Genomic DNA, 16,583 nt, shown 5'->3' with positions numbered 1-16,583 from the left:
CATCGATTGCACCCAGTGGAATGGTCTGGCACGGACAAGCTGCTGCATTGTGGTGCCCCGATGGATGGATACATTCCAGGGTCCGCGGAGGGTAAAGTCCAGGAGGAAGGCGGCAGCGATCACCAGGGGACTAAGCCGGACCTTCAGCTAGGGAGGGCCGGTGGCCAGGAGGGAGAGAGAGAAACAGGAAGCCGGTGAGGGTGGAGGAAGATGGGGGGACCCTGGGCCAGAAAGCAGAAGGGCCAGGACCTTCGGGGAATCCATCAGGATGGGTGGAAAACTTGGCGGGGGCAAGGGTGGGGCCGTGTGAAGGCAGCAGGTACTTGGAGGAGGGGTGGTAAAGGGGGGGGCAGAGGGAGGGGCTGGGAATCTGCAGCCACAAGAGCAGCAGGAAGATACTACTAAAGTGGGAGCTTTAGCTGCAGCAGGCTACCTCACCATGACTCCTGGGTCCAGGAGCCTCCCAAGCACCCGCAACCCTCAGCTCAAGCCCACACAGTCCGGGACCCTTCCACAGCAGCATCACCACCCTTGGAGGAATCGTGCTGGACACCCACCCTCTTGATTATAGACAGACAACCATACACTCTTAACACTCCCCACTCCATCCCTAACTCTCCTCCAGGATCCAGCACGGACCAACCCACCCCCCCATCTCCCGACACTCTTCAGTGACCCAGCACAGACCATCCACCACCCCTACTCTTCCTCCACCGACCGCCTCCAGTCCACGTTCTGATTCTGTGGTCGGACAGAGTCCCGGGCAGGACTGGCCATGGGGGTGATCGAATCTCCCGGGCGGAGGAGCATTCCCCAGCCACCAGGCGCGGGCTCCTTTTGAGCCAGACGTCCTTTTGGCTGGGAATGAAATTCTCAGAAGAAATTGTACAGAAAAGAATTTAACATTTTAACCAAGTTACACAAGTTACGCATAGAGGTCATACCTGCAAATAATATTCCCATCCCCAAGGGGACACACGTGTTCAGACCCAGGCACATACATACACATGCACACACATGCACAAACACACTTGGTTAGCCTGGTCCAGCCCTAACCCAGCCCCAGCCGACAGTGTCTGGCAGAACCTAGGGGTCAACACAGGATATTCCTGGTCACCCTGGCTCAATTGTCCAAGCTGCTTCTGAAGAGAGTTGGGTGGGGAGGGGAGGGTCTTAGGTCTGCCCAGCCATGAATCAAAGGTCAGCGGGGCATGACCCCAGACATCAGGGCAGGCCACAGAGGGAAAGAGGCCTGGCCAGGCTGGGCTGTGATGGGGTGGGAGGGCAGTTGGGTGGGCAGATGGACAGGGACTGGTCTGCTTCCCTGATCAACTTGGGATATCCTCGGTGCACTGGGCAAAATCGCTGCACACCCTGGCCTGGCTGGGCCGAGGGTTTAATTACCCTCCAACACCCCCCAAACCCAGCAGACCTGTGCAGACTAGGGCCCCCTCAGCCCAGCCTTGCCCCTATGGTGCCTTCGTCTTGTGCCAGTCCAGGAGGCGGTGGACCCCGTAGGGGACGCAGACGGCGGCGGTCAGCAGCACGGCCGCGCTCTTACAGAAGGACAGCGCGTAGAAGAGCAGTTCAGGCTTGGCCGGGGGTCGCAAGAGGTCGAAGAGGTGCAAGAGAGCCAGCGAGGTGGCCACACAGGCCAGGCGGATGGGCAGGGGCCAGACGGGCATGCGGGGCAGGGGCCAGTGCAGGGCCAGCCCCAGCCCCAACAGGGAGCCCAAGTTCTTGAGGAGGCTGGCGAAAGGCGTCGTGTCGATGTGCACCCACTCGGGCCGCTGGCACCAGCGCTGGGCCTTCTCCAGCGTCCAGAGCAGGTCCACCCCCAGGACCCGCAGCGCCAGGTACAGGCCGATGGCCACGCCGAACAGCAGCAGGGTCACAGCCAGGTAGTGCTGCAGGCTGGCCGTGAAGATGCCCGGGGTGCGGCGGGAAGCCTCGGCCACGGCAATGCCTAAGGACACCACCCCCGGGGTCAGGAACAGGAGACCTCACCCCCTCCCGAAGGTCAAGAACAGACGATCTGGTCCCCCTCCTCAAGGTTAGAAAAGGGGAAATCTGACCCCCACTCCTCCTACATCAGATATGGAAGATCCTACACACCAGGATCAGAAATGAGGGACCCAACCGCCAGAGTCCGATAAGGAGGATCTGACTGTGTCAAGGTCAAACATGGGGGACCTGACCCCTGGCCACACCTGACCTCCCCAGGGTCAGAAATTGGGATCCAGACCATCTTAGCACCAGAAACATTGGATCTGATCTCCCTAAAGTCAGAAACTGGGGCCTGACCCTTTCGTCAGGGGCAGAAATTGGAATCCAGTTCAGCCCAGGGTCAGAAGTGATTGACATGGCCTTTCACTCGGGTCAGAAATCGGCAGGTGGGAACCACCAGAATATGAACTAGGGAACATTGCCTCCCACCAGGGTCAAAGCTGAGGATTGCTCCCCCAGGGTCAGAAATCAGGGTTGGAAACCAGGGACATGGCCTCCTGAAAGTCATTGCATCCATCCCCTTGACACCAACCAGATTTTACTAGACATTTATTCCCCTTCTAGACTGGAAGCATCTTTTTTTGTGGTATTTGTTAAGTGCTTACTACGTGTTATGCATTGATCCAAGTACTGGGGTAGGTACGAGTTAATTAGGTCGGACAGTCTGTGTCCCGCATGCGACTCGCAGTTCTAAGTAGGAGGGAGAACAGTTATCCGTCACTAAAACCTGCCGGTCTCACTTTCACAAAATCGCCAAGATCTGCCCTTTCCTCTCCATCCAAACCGCTACCACATTAGTACAATCACTCATCCTATCCTGACTGGATTACTGCATCAGCATCCTTTCTGATCTCCCAACCTCCTGTCTCTCCCCACTTCAGTCTATACTTCAATCTGCTGCTTGGATTATTTTTTCTACAGAAACAACTCTGGTCATGTCACTGCCCCCTCCTCAAAAATCTCCAGTGGTTGCCTATCAACCTCTGGATCAACCAAAAACTCCTCACTATTGGCTTCAAAGCTCTCCATCACCTCGCCCCCTCCTACCTCACCTCCTTTTTCTACTACATTCCAGCCGGCGCACTCCGCTCCTCTGCCGCTAACCTTCTCACAGTGCCTCGATCTCTCCTGTTCCGCCGTCGACGCCTGGCCCACATCCTACCTCTGGCCTGGAATGCCCTCCCACCTCAAATCCGCCAACAATCACACTTCCCCCCTTCAAAACCCTAGTGAAGACTCACCTCCTCCAGGAGGCCTTCCCAGATTAAGTACCCCTTTTCCTCAACTTCCCCTCCCCTCCCCATTACTCCAACTCACTCCCTTTGCTCTACCCCCCCTCCCCACCCCATAGCACTTGTATATATATGTGTGTGTGTATATATATATATATATATATATACATCAAAACAAGTAAACATGCATTAATAGAAATAGCATTATATATGTATATATATATGTGTGTGTATATATATATATATATACATATATATAATGCTATTTCTATTAATGCATGTTTACTTGTTTTGATGTCTGTCTCCCCCCTTCTAGACTGTGAGCCCGCTGTGGACAGGGATTGTCTTGTTGCTGAATTATACTTTCCAAGCGCTTAGTATAGTGCTCTGAACACAGTAAGCGCTCAATAAATATGATTGAATGAATGAATGAATAAATGAATATCCCCATCCCCATTTTACGGTTGAGGAAACTGAGGCACGGAGAATAATAATAATAGTTATGGTACTTGTTAAATGCTTACTATGTGCCAAGCACTGTTCTAAGCCCTGAGGTAGATACAGGTGACTCAAGTTGGGCACAGCCCCTGGCCCACATGGGGCTCACACTCATAAGCCCCTTTTTACAGATGAGGGAACGGAGGTCCAGAGAAGTTAATTGACTTGTTTAAAGTCACACAGTAGACATGAGGCAGAGACAGGAGACCATTAGGCCATACTGCCTCTTTGTGGGCAGGGAATTTGCCTACCCACTCTGTTATATTGTACTCTCTCAAGCACTTAGTACAGTGCTCTGCACACGGTAACTGCTTTATAGATTGATTGATTGAGAACCCACTGGGTCAAATGTACTGTACTAAGAGTTTGGGAAAGAACAACAGAAGGAAGTCATTCTAGCAGGTTGGGAGGGGAGTGGAGAGAGAAGGAAGAAATGGGGGTGGGGATGCCTGTCCGGTCTGAAGACCTTCTGGGAGGAAGAGGCCCTGGAAGCCCAGTGAGCCCCTGGACTATGCCCAGCGGTCTCAGCCTCCCAAATCACTTTCCCATCAATGGTCCCACTTAATCCAATTCCGCAAGACAGGGTGAGGCAGGGATCATTCTTCCTTTTTCACAAATGAGGAGACCAAGGCCCAGAGAGGTTCAATGGCTGGCCTGGGGAGGCACAGCAGGCTAGTGGCAGGACCATGGCTCCCTCCTAGCTCTCTGGTTTCCTTCTCAGTCTCTTTCACAGGCTCCTCCTCTATCTCCCACCGTCTGACTCTGAGAATCCCTCAAGGCTCAGTTCTGGGTCCCCTTCTAGTCTCTATTTACCCCTACTCCCTTGGGGAACCCACCCATCTCTACGCAGGTAATTCCTAAATCTACATTTCCAACCATGACCTCTCTCCTCTGCAATCTAGCATTTCATCCCACCTTCAGGACACCTCAAACTTAACATGTCCAAAGCAGAACTCCACCTTCCCATTAAAACCCTGTCCTCCCCCTGACTTTCCTATCACCGTAGATAGCACCACCATCATTCATCCCTGTCTCACAAGGCTGTAACCTTGGCATTACCTTCAACTCACCTCTCTCATTCAACTCTCATTCAATTTGCCACAAAGTCCTGTCGGTTCTACCTTCCCAACATCTCTAGAATCCACCCTTTCCTCTCCATTCAAGCTGCTACCACGCTGATCCAAGCACTTACCCTAATTCTCTTTGACAGTGGCATCTGCCTTCTCGCTGACTTCCCTACTTCCCATCATTCTCCTTTCCAGTCCACACTTCCTTCTGCTGCCCAGATCATTTTTCTGAAAAACCATTCAGTCCTTTTCTGCCCTCTCCTCAGAAACCTCCAACGATTGCCCATCCATCCACCTCCGCATCAAACAGAATCTCCTCACCATTGGCTTTAAGGCACTCAATCAGCTCTCCCCCAATCAATCAAACATACTTACTGAGCGCTTACCTTGTGCAGAGCACTGACCTAAGCACCTAGGAGAATATGATATAACAATACGACAGAGTTGGCAGAAACCTTCCCTTCTGTTTGATGTGGACGTGGGTGGATAACCACCTGAGGTTCGAAGAGTGGGGAAACATGCACTGAACCTTTCTGTATAAAAAACTATCCGAGCAGCAGAGTGAAATATGGACTGGAGTGGGGAGAAACAGGAGGCTGGGAGGTCAGCAGGAAGGCTGATACAGTAATCAAGGCTGAATAGGGTAAGTACTTGGAATAATGTGGTAGCAGTTCGGTTGGAGAGGAAAGGATGGATATTAGCAACGTTGTGGAAGTTGAACAGACAGGATTTAGTGATGGACTGAATATATGGGTTGAATGAGAGAGATGAATCAAGGATAACGCTAAGGTTACGGGCGTGTGAGACAGGAAGGATGGTGGTGCTGTCTAGTGATGGGAAAATTAGGGAGAGGACAGGGTTTGGTTGGGAAGATAAGAACTTCTCTTTCGGACATGTTAAATTTGAGGTCACAGCAGGACATTCAAGTAGAGAAGTCTTGAAGGCAGGAGGGAATTTGAGGCTGCAGAAAGGGAGAAAGATTGCCTTGCTGATCTCCAACTACAACCCAGTCTATCCCTCTCCCTCCTTTAAAATCCTCCTAGAATCATATCTGCTGTAAGAGGCCTTCCCTGATTAAACCCTTATTTCTTCTATCCGCCCATCCCTCTGGGCCGACTGTGCACTTAATTGTGTAGCCCTTCAGCACTTTGATACTCGCTCGCCTATCTCGCCGCTGACCTCTCGCCCACATCCTACCTCTGGCCTGGAATGTCCTCCCTCTGCATATCAGACAGATAATTGCTCTGCCCCACTTGAAAGCCCTATTGAAGGCACATCTTCTCCAAGAAGCCTTCTTCGTCTAAGCCCGCCTCTTCTCTTCTCCCAGTTCCTCTAAGCCCGCCTCTTCTCTTCTCCCACTTCCTTCTGTGCCGCTCTTCCTTGCTCCTTCATTCATCCTCCCTCCCATCCCCACAGCACATATGTATATATCTGTAATTTATTCATTTATTTATCTATTTATTTATATCCAGAGCTTAGAACAGTGCTTCACACATAGTAAGCGCTTAACAAATGCCAACATTATTATTAATGTCTGTCTCCCCCTCTAGACTGTGAGCTAGCTGTGGGCAAGAATGTGTCTGTTGTTACACTGTACTCTCCCAAGCGCTTAGTACAGTGTTTTGTACACAGTAAGTACTCAGTAAATACGACTGAATGAATTAATGAATGAATACTCCCCCCAGCTCCACATTGCTTATGTAAATATCCCTATACTCTGTTATTGAGAAGCAACACAGTATAGTGGATAAAGCAAAGGCCTAGGAGTCAGAAGGTCCTGGGTTCTAATCCCGGCTCTGCCACTTGTCTGCTGTGTGACCTTGGGTGGGTCACTTCACTTCTCTGTGCCTCAGTTTCCTCATCTGTAAAATGGGGATTGAGAGTGAGCCCTACACCAGACAGGGACTGTGTCCAACCTGATTTGCTTTTATCCACCCCACCACTCAGTACAGTGCCTGGCACACAGTAAGCACTTAACAAATACCACAATTATTACTATTATTATTGTTATTTCCTCTATCCCTAATTTATTTTGATGATCTGCCTCCCCTGTAGACTATAAGTTCCTTTGTGGGCAGGGAACAGGTCTACCAACTCTGTTGTATCGTACTTTCCCAAGTGCTTAGTGCAGTACTCTGCACTCAGTCAGCGCTCAACAAATACCACTGATTCATTCATTCATTCATTCTTCCCGACTCCCAACTCCATTCCCTTGCCTCTAGGCTCCACTGCCTTTGCAAATGTCATAAAGATGATTTCTTATGTTTGGGTTGTAGTCTCTTAATACAGTGCTCTGCACAGAGTAGGTGTTGAGTAAATGATATTAATTGACTGGTTGAATGATGGATGGCTATTGACCAAACTCCGTGCAGTGAAGAAAAATCACACCAGGCAAACATCAGTTTTGAAACACACACATTAACCACTGCTGACCAGCTGACCAAGGGCCTCCTGCCTTGGCTTCTATACATGGCCTCTTACGGTGTTCCTCTGCCGCTAACCTCCTCACTGTGCCTCATTCTCACCTGTCCCGCCGTCGACCCCCAGCCCACGTCCTTCCCCTGGCCTGGAATGCTCTCCCTCCACACATCCGCCAAGCTAGCTCTCTTCCTCCCTTCAAAGCCCTACTGAGACCTCACTTCCTCCAGGAGGCCTTCCCAGACTGAGCCCCCTTTTTCCTCTCCTCCTCCCCATCCCCCCCGCCCTACCTCCTTCCCCTCCCCACAGCACTTGTATATAGCTGTACAGATTTATTACTCTATTTATTTTACTTGTACATATTTACTATCCTATTTATTTTGCTAATGATGTGCATATAGCTTTAATTCTATTTGTTCTGACGATTTTGACACCTGTCTGCATGTTTTGTTTTTTGTCTGTCTCCCCCTTCTAGACTGTGAGCCCGTTGTTGGGTAGGGACCGTCTCTATATGTTGCCAGCTTGTACTTCCCAAGTGCTTAGTACTGTGCTCTGCACACAGTAAGCACTCAATAAATACAATTGAATGAATGAATGAATGAAAGTGTCTCGTCATGCATCGGCAGCAATATGTCACCAGGGCTCAGAGGCCAAAAATGAGGCTACATCCCTTGTGCCTGTCTGTGTGAATGCGGTTTGTCATGGATGAGCAGTTTGTGCTGGGTCACTGGAGGAAGAGTCAAGAACTGAGAGGAGAGAGTTAGATGTGTTGGATGATCCGTGCTGGGTCACCGGGGAGAGTCAGGGATGGAGAGAGGAGAGTTTGATATGTTGGATGGTCCATGCTGGGTCACCGGAGGAAGAGTCAAGAACTGAGAGGAGAGAGTTAGATGTGTTGGATGATCCGTGCTGGGTCACCGGGGAGAGTCAGGGATGGAGAGAGGAGAGTTTGATATGTTGGATGGTCCATGCTGGGTCACCGGAGGAAGAGTCAAGAACTGAGAGGAGAGAGTAGATGTGTTGGATGATCCGTGCTGGGTCACCGGGGAGAGTCAGGGATGGAGAGAGGAGAGTTTGATATGTTGGATGGTCCATGCTGGGTCACTGGAGGAAGAGTCAAGAACTGAGAGGAGAGAGTAGATGTGTTGGATGATCCGTGCTGGGTCACTGGGGAGAGTCAGGGATGGAGCGTTTGATATGTTGGATGGTCCATGCTGGGTCACTGGAGGGAGAGTCAGGGATGGGGAGAGGAGAGTCAGGGAGGAGTGTTGGATGGACTGCGCTGGGTCACTGGAGGTAAGCCAGGGATGAAGAGGGGAGAGTTAGGGTGTTGGCACGTAGGGTGTTTCAGTGCTTAGCATGTAGTAAGTGCTTAACAAATGTCATAATTATTATTAATATTATTAGAGATGGAGAAGGGAGAGTTAGAAGTGTTGGTTGGTCTGTGCTGCTTCACTGGGGGAGTCAGGGGTATTGGAATGGGAAGCAGCTTGGCTTAGTGGCTAGACCACAGGCCTGGGAGTCAGAGGACCTGGGTTCTAATCCTGGCTCCACCACATGTCTGCTGTGTGACCTTGGGCAAATCACTTGTCTGTGCCTCAGTTACCTCATCTGTAAAATGGGGATAAGACAGGGAGCCCCATGTGGCACAGGGACCGTGTCCATCCTGAATAATGTCTATCTACCCCAGCATTTAGAACACTGCTTTGGCACATAATAATAATAATGGTATTTATTAAGTGCTTACTATGTGCAAAGCACTGTTCTAAGCGCTGGGGAAGCTACAAGGTGATCAGGTTGTCCCACAGGGGGCTCACAGTCTTAATCCCCATTTTACAGATGAAGTAACTGAGGCCCGGAGAAGTTAAGTGACTTGCCCAAAGTTACACCGCAGACAATTGGCAGAGCCGGGATTTGAACCCATGACCTCTGACTCCAAAGCCCGTGCCCTTTCCACTAAGCCACGCTGCTTCTCTATAATATATAGAGAAGCATAGTACATAGTATGTATCATAATTTTTATTATTATTATCATACCCTGTGTCACTGGGGGAGAGTCAGGAGTGTTAGAGGGTTCTGCTGTGTCACTTAACAAGTACCATAATTATTGTTATTATTATTATCACGTCCTGTGTCACTGGGGAAGAATCAGAAATGTTGGGAGGGTTCTGCTGTGTCACTGGAGGGAGGGTCAGGGGCAAGTAAGGGGAGATTTAGAGGTGTTGGAGGGGCCGTGCTGTATCACCAGAGGAAGAATCAAGGATGGGGAGGGGAGAGTTAAGGATGTTGGTCGGTGTTGGGTCCCTGGGGGAGAGTCAGGGATGGTGAGAGGAGAGTTAGGGGTGTGGGATGGTCTGTCCTGGGTCCCTGGGGAAGAGTCAGGGATATTGGGCACGTGTGCTTCTGACTCCATTCCCTCTTATCTCATGAAATCTCTCGCTCCATCCCTTCTCCCCTCCTTAACTTCCATCTTCAACAGCTCACTCTCCACTTGTTCCTTCCCCTCTGCCTTCAAACATGCCCATGTCTCTCCCATCCTAAAAAAACCCTCTCTTGACCCCACCTCACCTTCTAGTTATCACCCCATACCCCTCCTACCATTCCTTTCCAAACTCCTTGAACGAGTTGTCTACATGCGCTGCCTCGAATTCCTCAACACCAACTCTCTCCTCGACCCCCTCCAGGCTGGCTTCCGTCCCCTACATTCCACGGAAACTGCCCTCTCAAAGGTCACCAATGACCTCCTGCTTGCCAAATCCAACGGCTCATACTCTATCCTAATCCTCCTCAACCTCTCAGCTGCCTTGGACACTGTGGACCACCCCCTTCTCCTCAACACGCTATCCGACCTTGGCTTCACAGACTCCGTCCTCTCCTGGTTCTCCTCTTATCTCTCTGGTCGTTCATTCTCAGTCTCTTTTGCAGGGTCCTCCTCCCCCTCCCATCCCCTTCTGTGGGGGTTCCCCAAGGTTCAGTTCTTGGTCCCCTTCTGTTCTCGATCTACATGCACTCCCTTGGTGACCTCATTCACTCCCACGGCTTCAACTATCACCTCTACGCTGATGACACCCAGATCTACATCTCTGCCCCTGCTCTCTCCCCCTCTCTCCAGGCTCGCATCTCCTCCTGCCTTCAGGACGTCTCCATCAGGATGTCTACCCGCCACCTAAAACTCAACATGTCCAAGACTGAACTCCTTGTCTTCCCTCCCAAACCCGGCCCTCTCCCTGACTTTCCCATCTCTGTTGACGGCACTACCATCCTTCCCGTCTCACAAGCCCACAACCTTGGTGTCATCCTCGACTCCACTCTCTCATTCACCCCTCACATCCAAGTCGTCACCAAAACCTGCTGGTCTCAGCTCCACAACTTTGCCAAGATCTGCCCTTTCCTCTCCATCCAAACCGCTACCTTGCTCATTCAAGCTCTCATCCTATCCCATCTGGACTACTGCATCAGCCTTTTCTCTGATCTCCCATCCTCGTGTCTCTCCCCACTTCAATCCATACTTCATGCTGCTGCCCGGATTGTCTTTGTCCAGAAACGCTCTGGGCATGTTACTCCCCTCCTCAAAAATCTCCAGTGACTGCCAATCAATCTGCTCATCAGGCAGAAACTCCTCACCCTGGACTTCAAGGCTGTCTATCCCCTCGCCCCCTCCTACCTCACCTCCCTTCTCTCCTTCTCCAGCCCAGCCCGCACCCTCCACTCCTCTGCCACTAATCTCCTCACCGTTAGGCCTCGTTCTCGCCTGTCCCGCCATCGACCCCTTGCCCACGTCATCCCCCGGGCCTGGAATGCCCTCCCTCTGCCCATCCACCAAGCTAGCTCTCTTCCTCCCTTCAAGGCCCTACTGGGAGCTCACCTCCTCCAGGAGGCCTTCCCAGACTGAGACCCTTCCTTCCTCTCCCCCTCATCCCCCTCTCCATCCCCCCCATCTTACCTCCTTCCCTTCCCCACAGCACCTGTATATATGTATATATGTTTGTACATATTTATTACTCTATGTATTTATTTATTTTACTTGTACATATCTATTCTATTTATTTTATTTTGTTAGTATGTTTGGGTTTGTTCTCCGTCTCCCCCTTCTAGACTGTGAGCCCAGTGTTGGGTAGGGACTGTCTCTATATGTTTCCAACTTGTACTTCCCAAGCGCTTAGTCCAGTGCTCTGCACACAGTAAGCGCTCAATAAATACGATTGATTTATTGATTGATATTGGAGGGTCTGTGGTGGAGCACTAGGGTAGAGTTAGGGATATGGGGGGGGGCATGCTGGACACGGGGGGAGAGCATAGGGGTGTTGGGGGATCCATGCTGGTGACTGAGGAGGGAGTCAGGGATGGAGAGACGAGAGACGGGGATGTTGAAGGGTCCGTCCCTAACCAGGAACGTGGCTGCCTGTTCACAGGAGGGCAGCCAAGTGTGGCTTTCAGAGGTGGAGTTGGGCGCTGCGCGGGTGGCGGGTCTGACCCTCTGATGGACCGAATGTCCCATCCCCCAACTTGGACTCCCCAAGCGCTTAGTACAGTGCTCTGCACACAGTAAGCGCTCAATAAATACGATTGATTGATTGATTGAGAACCCCCTCTTTCCCCCTCCGGAGCAGAGCCCGCCAGCCCAGCCCAGCCCAGCCACCAGCCCAGTCCAGCTCAGCCCAGCAGTCGTACTGACCTGCGAAGACGCCGGCCACGACCTGGTGCGGGAAGTGTGCAGCCAGATAGATGCGGGACAGGCAGACATTCACCTGGAGGCCCCAGAAGGCAGCCCAGAGCAGCACCTGCAAGCAGCTGGAGAGGCCCCACGTCCTCAGGGTGAGCTTCGGGGCAACCCGGTGGGCAGGACCAGAGGGGACGGGGGAGTGGGGAGAGAGGGGCTGCTCACCGGTAGCCCAACTTTGGCTTCTTTTTGCCCCGGGCGAGGGTCAGCAGCTCCGTCACCATCACGTAGTACACGCCGGCTGCACCCATGGCGTGGCCCGAGGGGCTACCTGGGAGTGGACACCGCAAGTGGCTTTGGGCCCAGGCCCCTTCCTCCAGGCAGACCCCGAGCCTGCCTCCCGCTTCCTAGCAGAGGCTGTTCCCGGGCCCCAACCCTGCCCCCCACACTCCGCCGGCCCCCCGGGAAGCGGGTCCATCATCCCCACCATCCCTGGCCAGGGGCGCTCACCTGGGCCAGTTTCGCAGGTGACCGGGAACTGCCGGATCTGCGGGACAGTCGTGTTGCTGTAGTAGCCGCTGTCTTGCACCCACCAATAAGGCCGTTCCCCAAAGAGAATCCTGCGAGGTTGAGGGTGGGGGGACACGAGGTAGGGGGTGAAGGGTGGGGGGAGTAGCTCGTTGGCAAAGAGGCCAGCTCCATGGAGGCCGGGACCCTGCAAAGACCCACGCCTTCCTTGGCCTGGGTCCTAACACTTCTCCCATAATAAGAATTATAATTATAGCTATTTTTAAGCGCTCACTATGTGCCAGGCACTGTCCTAAGCGCTGGGGTGGATACAACAAATCGGGCTGGACACAGTCCCGGTCCCACATGGGACTCACACTCTCCACCCCCATTTTACAGATGAGGCCACTGAGGCACGGGGAAGTGAAGTGACTCGCCCGAGGTCACACAGCAGACAAGTGGCGGAGCCAGGATTTGAGCCCATGACCTTCTGACTCCCAAGCCCGGGCTCTATCCACTACGCCATGCTGCTTCCCAGGATACCCCACAATCCCCAAACCTCCTTGATTCCTGAGTCCCAAAATTAAGATCTTGAACTCCATGGGTCTTCCCAGCCTCTGCACACCCCCCGCTGCATTCCTGTCCCCCTGGCCCTGACTCTAGCCTCTACCCCTTATCTCCCCCCTCTCCCTCTGCCCCTGGACTCTGGCCCCCGGCACCCCGCCCCCTACCCCCTTGACCCCCATCCGTCCTTCTCCTAACCCTCGCCCCTCTCCGGACGCCCGTCCCTCTGCCCCCACCTACTGCCCTGTCCTGCCCACCCCTCCTCTCCTCTCTTCAGCTCTCCGTTGGCACTGCCCATCTGCTTCCGGCCCGCTTCTCGTCCCTGACCCCCTCACCCTCCGGCCCCTGCTGCCCCTGCTTCCAGGGGCCCCTGCTTCCACCCCCCTCGCCTTTCCCATCCCACCCTCCCCTGACTATCGCTCCTGGCCAGTTCAGCCTCCGACCCCTGTATCCAGCCTCCTCCCTACTGGGTCCCTCAGCCTCCAGCCTCTGTCCTTGGCCCGCTTGCCCCCGAACCCCTGGCTACCCCCGGACTCTCGCCCCCTGATCCCTGGCCCTGGCCGGCTCACCACGCCTGGCCTCTGCTCCCGGCCAGCTTCCTCCCCATTTTCCTTTCACTTGTATTTATTGAGTGCTTACTGTGTGCAGAGCACTGTACTAAGCGCTTGGGAAAGTACAATGCAACAATAACCAGTGACCGCCCCTGCCCACAACGACCGCCCCCTCGACCCCCGTGCTCCTCACCTCCCAGCCCCTGCCCCCAGCCCCTCCGCCCCCCAACACATCTCCCCCTGACCCACTCACCACTCCCGGCCCTCTTGCTCCTTTGCCCTTAATCCTGCCTCTGCCCCCGGCCCGAGTCTTTTTGTACCCTGGCCCTTGCCTTTGGCCCTTTCGCCTCCCACGTGCTCTCCACCCTTGCTTCCGCCTGTTCACCCCCAATTTGCCCCCTCCCCCCCACCCACCCCTGGCCTGTTCACCTCCAGCTTGCTCCCGGCCCCCATGACCCCTCGACCCCTATGACCTCCCAGCCCCCATGACCCCCAAGACTATGGGGAATAGGGGGAATAGCCCCCCCCGTGCCTATCAACCTTCGAAACACCAAAAACTCCTCACTCTCGGCTTTAAGGCTCTCCATCCATCACCTTTCCCCTTCCTACCTCACCTCCCTTCTCTCCTTCTCCAGCCCAGCCCGCACCCTCCACTCCTCTGCCACCTCTAACCTCCTCACTGTGCCTCGTTCTCACTTGTCCCACCGTCGACCCCCGGCCCATGTCCTTCTCCTGGCCTGGAAAGCCCTCCCTCCACACATCCACCGAACTAGCTCTCTTCCCCCCTTCAAACCCCTACTGAGAGCTCACCTCCTCCAGGAGGCCTTCCCAGACTGATCCCGTCATTTTTTCCTCTCCTCCTCCCCCACCTCTCCTCATCGCCCCCCTCCCTCCCTCTTCCCTACCCCCTTCCCCTCCCCACAGCACTTGTGTATATTTGTACATGTTTATTACTCTATTTTATTCACGATGTGTATGTAGCTATAATTATATTTATTCTGACAGTATTGACTACTACTTGTTTCGTGTTGTTGTCTGTCTCCCCCTTCTAGACTGTGAGCCCGTTGTTGGGTAGGGACCATCTCTATCTGTTGCTGACTTGTACTTCCCAAGTGCTTAGTCCAGTGCTCTGCACACAGTAAGCTCTCCATAAATATGAATGAATGAGCGATGATGATGATGATGGCATTTGTTAAGCGTTTACTATGTGCGAAGCACTGTTCTAAGCGCTGGGGGGATACAAGATGATCAGGTTGTCCCACGTGGGGCTCACAGTCTTAATCCCTGTTTTACAGATGAGGTACTGAGGCTCAAAGAAGTTAAGTGACTTGCCCAATGTCACACAGCAGACACATGGCGGAGCCGGGATTAGAACCCATGACCTCTGACTCGCAAGCCCGGGCTCTTTCCACTGAGCCACGATACTTTACTTTCCAAGCACTCAGTACAGCGCTCTGCACACAGTAAGCACTCCATAAATACGAATGAATGATGATGATGATGACAACGATGGCATTTGTTAAGTGCTTACTATGTGCAAAACACTGTTCTAAGCGCTGGGGGGATACAAGGTGATCAGGTTGTCCCATGTGGGGCTCACAGTCTAGCCCACTGTTGAGTAGGGACCGTCTCTATATGTTGCCAAATTGTACTTCCCAAGCGCTTGGTACAGTGTTCTGCACACAGTAAGCGCTCAATAAATACGATTGAATGAATCAATGAATCAATGAACCCCCGTTTTACAGATGAGGTAACTGAGGCTCAGAGAAGTGAAGTGACTTGCCCAATGTCACACAGAAGACACGTGGTGGAGCCGGAATTAGAACCCATGACCTCTGACTCCCAAGCCCGGGCTCTTTCCATTGAGCCACGCTACTTCTCTACTTTCCAAGTGCTCAATACAGCACTCTGCACACAGTAAGCCCTCAATAAATACCACTGAATGAATGAATGAATGAATCCACGCCTGTAATAATAATAATAATTTGGGTATTTGTTAAGTGCTTACTATGTGCCAAGCACTGTTCTAAGCGCTGGGGAGGTTGGTTGTCCCCCAGGGGGCTCACAGTCTTCATCCCTGATTTTACAGATGAGGGAACTGAGGTCCAGAGAAGTGAAGCGGCTCGCCCGAAGTCACCCAGCTGACAATTGGTGGAGCCGGGATTCGAACCCATGACCTCTGACTTCAAAGCCCGGAGTCACGCTGCTTCTGCAACGTTTCTCGTTCATAAATGAATGACTGAATGACTCCCCTGGCCCCCAGGGCCCCCCGAACCCCACGACCCCCCGGCCGGCTCACCACTTGAAGACCAGGTTAATCCAGTCCCCGACCACGGCCACCCAGACGAGGCGCACGGCCACGGGCCGGCGCAGGTAGAACCAGGCGGGGAAGAGCACGAAGAAGACATTGCGCAGGTCAGCCAGGGCCGACACCAGCAGGAACCAGCCCTCGGCCCCCGGGAAGGTGTCCTGCAAGTAGCAGGCGGCGTGGACGCCCAGGTCGTGCAGCCGGTCCATGGCCCCCAGCCCCGCCGCTCGCCAGCCCGAGCCCCCTTTATACGGCCCGAGTCCGGCCGGTCGCGGCCACCGCCGCCCTGAGCTTTGGACCCACGGCGGCCGTGGCTCGCAGGCCCCGGTCAAAGGTACGCAGGGCCAGTGCGGGGGGGCTGGGGCCACACACGCCCAACGGCTGATCGGCCCGGGCCCCGGACAGGCCCCTGGACCTCCGGGACAATGATTAACTGGACCCACGGACACAGGCCGGGGGGCTCAGGGAGAAGGAAGGGACACCCGGCTGCGGTTGGCCTAAACGCTGGGGTTACCGTTAGGTTGGTGGTTAGGGGGAAGTAAGGTGAAGGGTGAAGGTTTAGAGTTAGGGTCGGGATTAAAGGTCAGAGTTAAGGGCTAGGGGTAGGGTTAGCCTTAGGGTCCCAGTTAGGGTTCGGGCTAGGGTTGGCCTTAGGGTAAGAATAATAAGAATAAAAATGTTGGTATCTGTTAAGCCTAATGGATAAGGAACTGGCCTCCTAAGCCAGGGATTGTGGGTTCGAGTCCCATCGGGGTTGGGGGAGAAGAGGGA

The 16,583-nt window shown here is 53.4% G+C and overlaps 1 protein-coding gene across 1 annotated transcript; it reads right to left on the bottom strand.

Moving 5' to 3' along the window:
* Nucleotides 1-881: 881 nt before the first annotated feature.
* On the bottom strand, nucleotides 882-16,089 carry G6PC1 (glucose-6-phosphatase catalytic subunit 1). The gene is made up of 5 exons (XM_038754886.1): nucleotides 15,804-16,089; nucleotides 12,393-12,502; nucleotides 12,108-12,213; nucleotides 11,898-12,013; nucleotides 882-1,966 (listed from the first exon to the last, which is right to left on the bottom strand). Exons 1-5 carry the CDS (start codon nucleotides 16,019-16,021, stop codon nucleotides 1,470-1,472), a joined length of 1,047 nt encoding a protein of 348 aa, XP_038610814.1. The 5' UTR covers nucleotides 16,022-16,089; the 3' UTR covers nucleotides 882-1,469.
* Between the last annotated feature and the right edge of the window lie 494 nt (nucleotides 16,090-16,583).

Source organism: Tachyglossus aculeatus, chromosome 11, assembly GCF_015852505.1.
Source record: "Tachyglossus aculeatus isolate mTacAcu1 chromosome 11, mTacAcu1.pri, whole genome shotgun sequence".
Classification (NCBI taxonomy): Eukaryota; Metazoa; Chordata; class Mammalia; order Monotremata; family Tachyglossidae; genus Tachyglossus; species Tachyglossus aculeatus.
The sequence above is the reverse complement of the archived record's forward strand: the minus strand, read 5'-3'. Positions and strand labels throughout refer to the sequence as shown.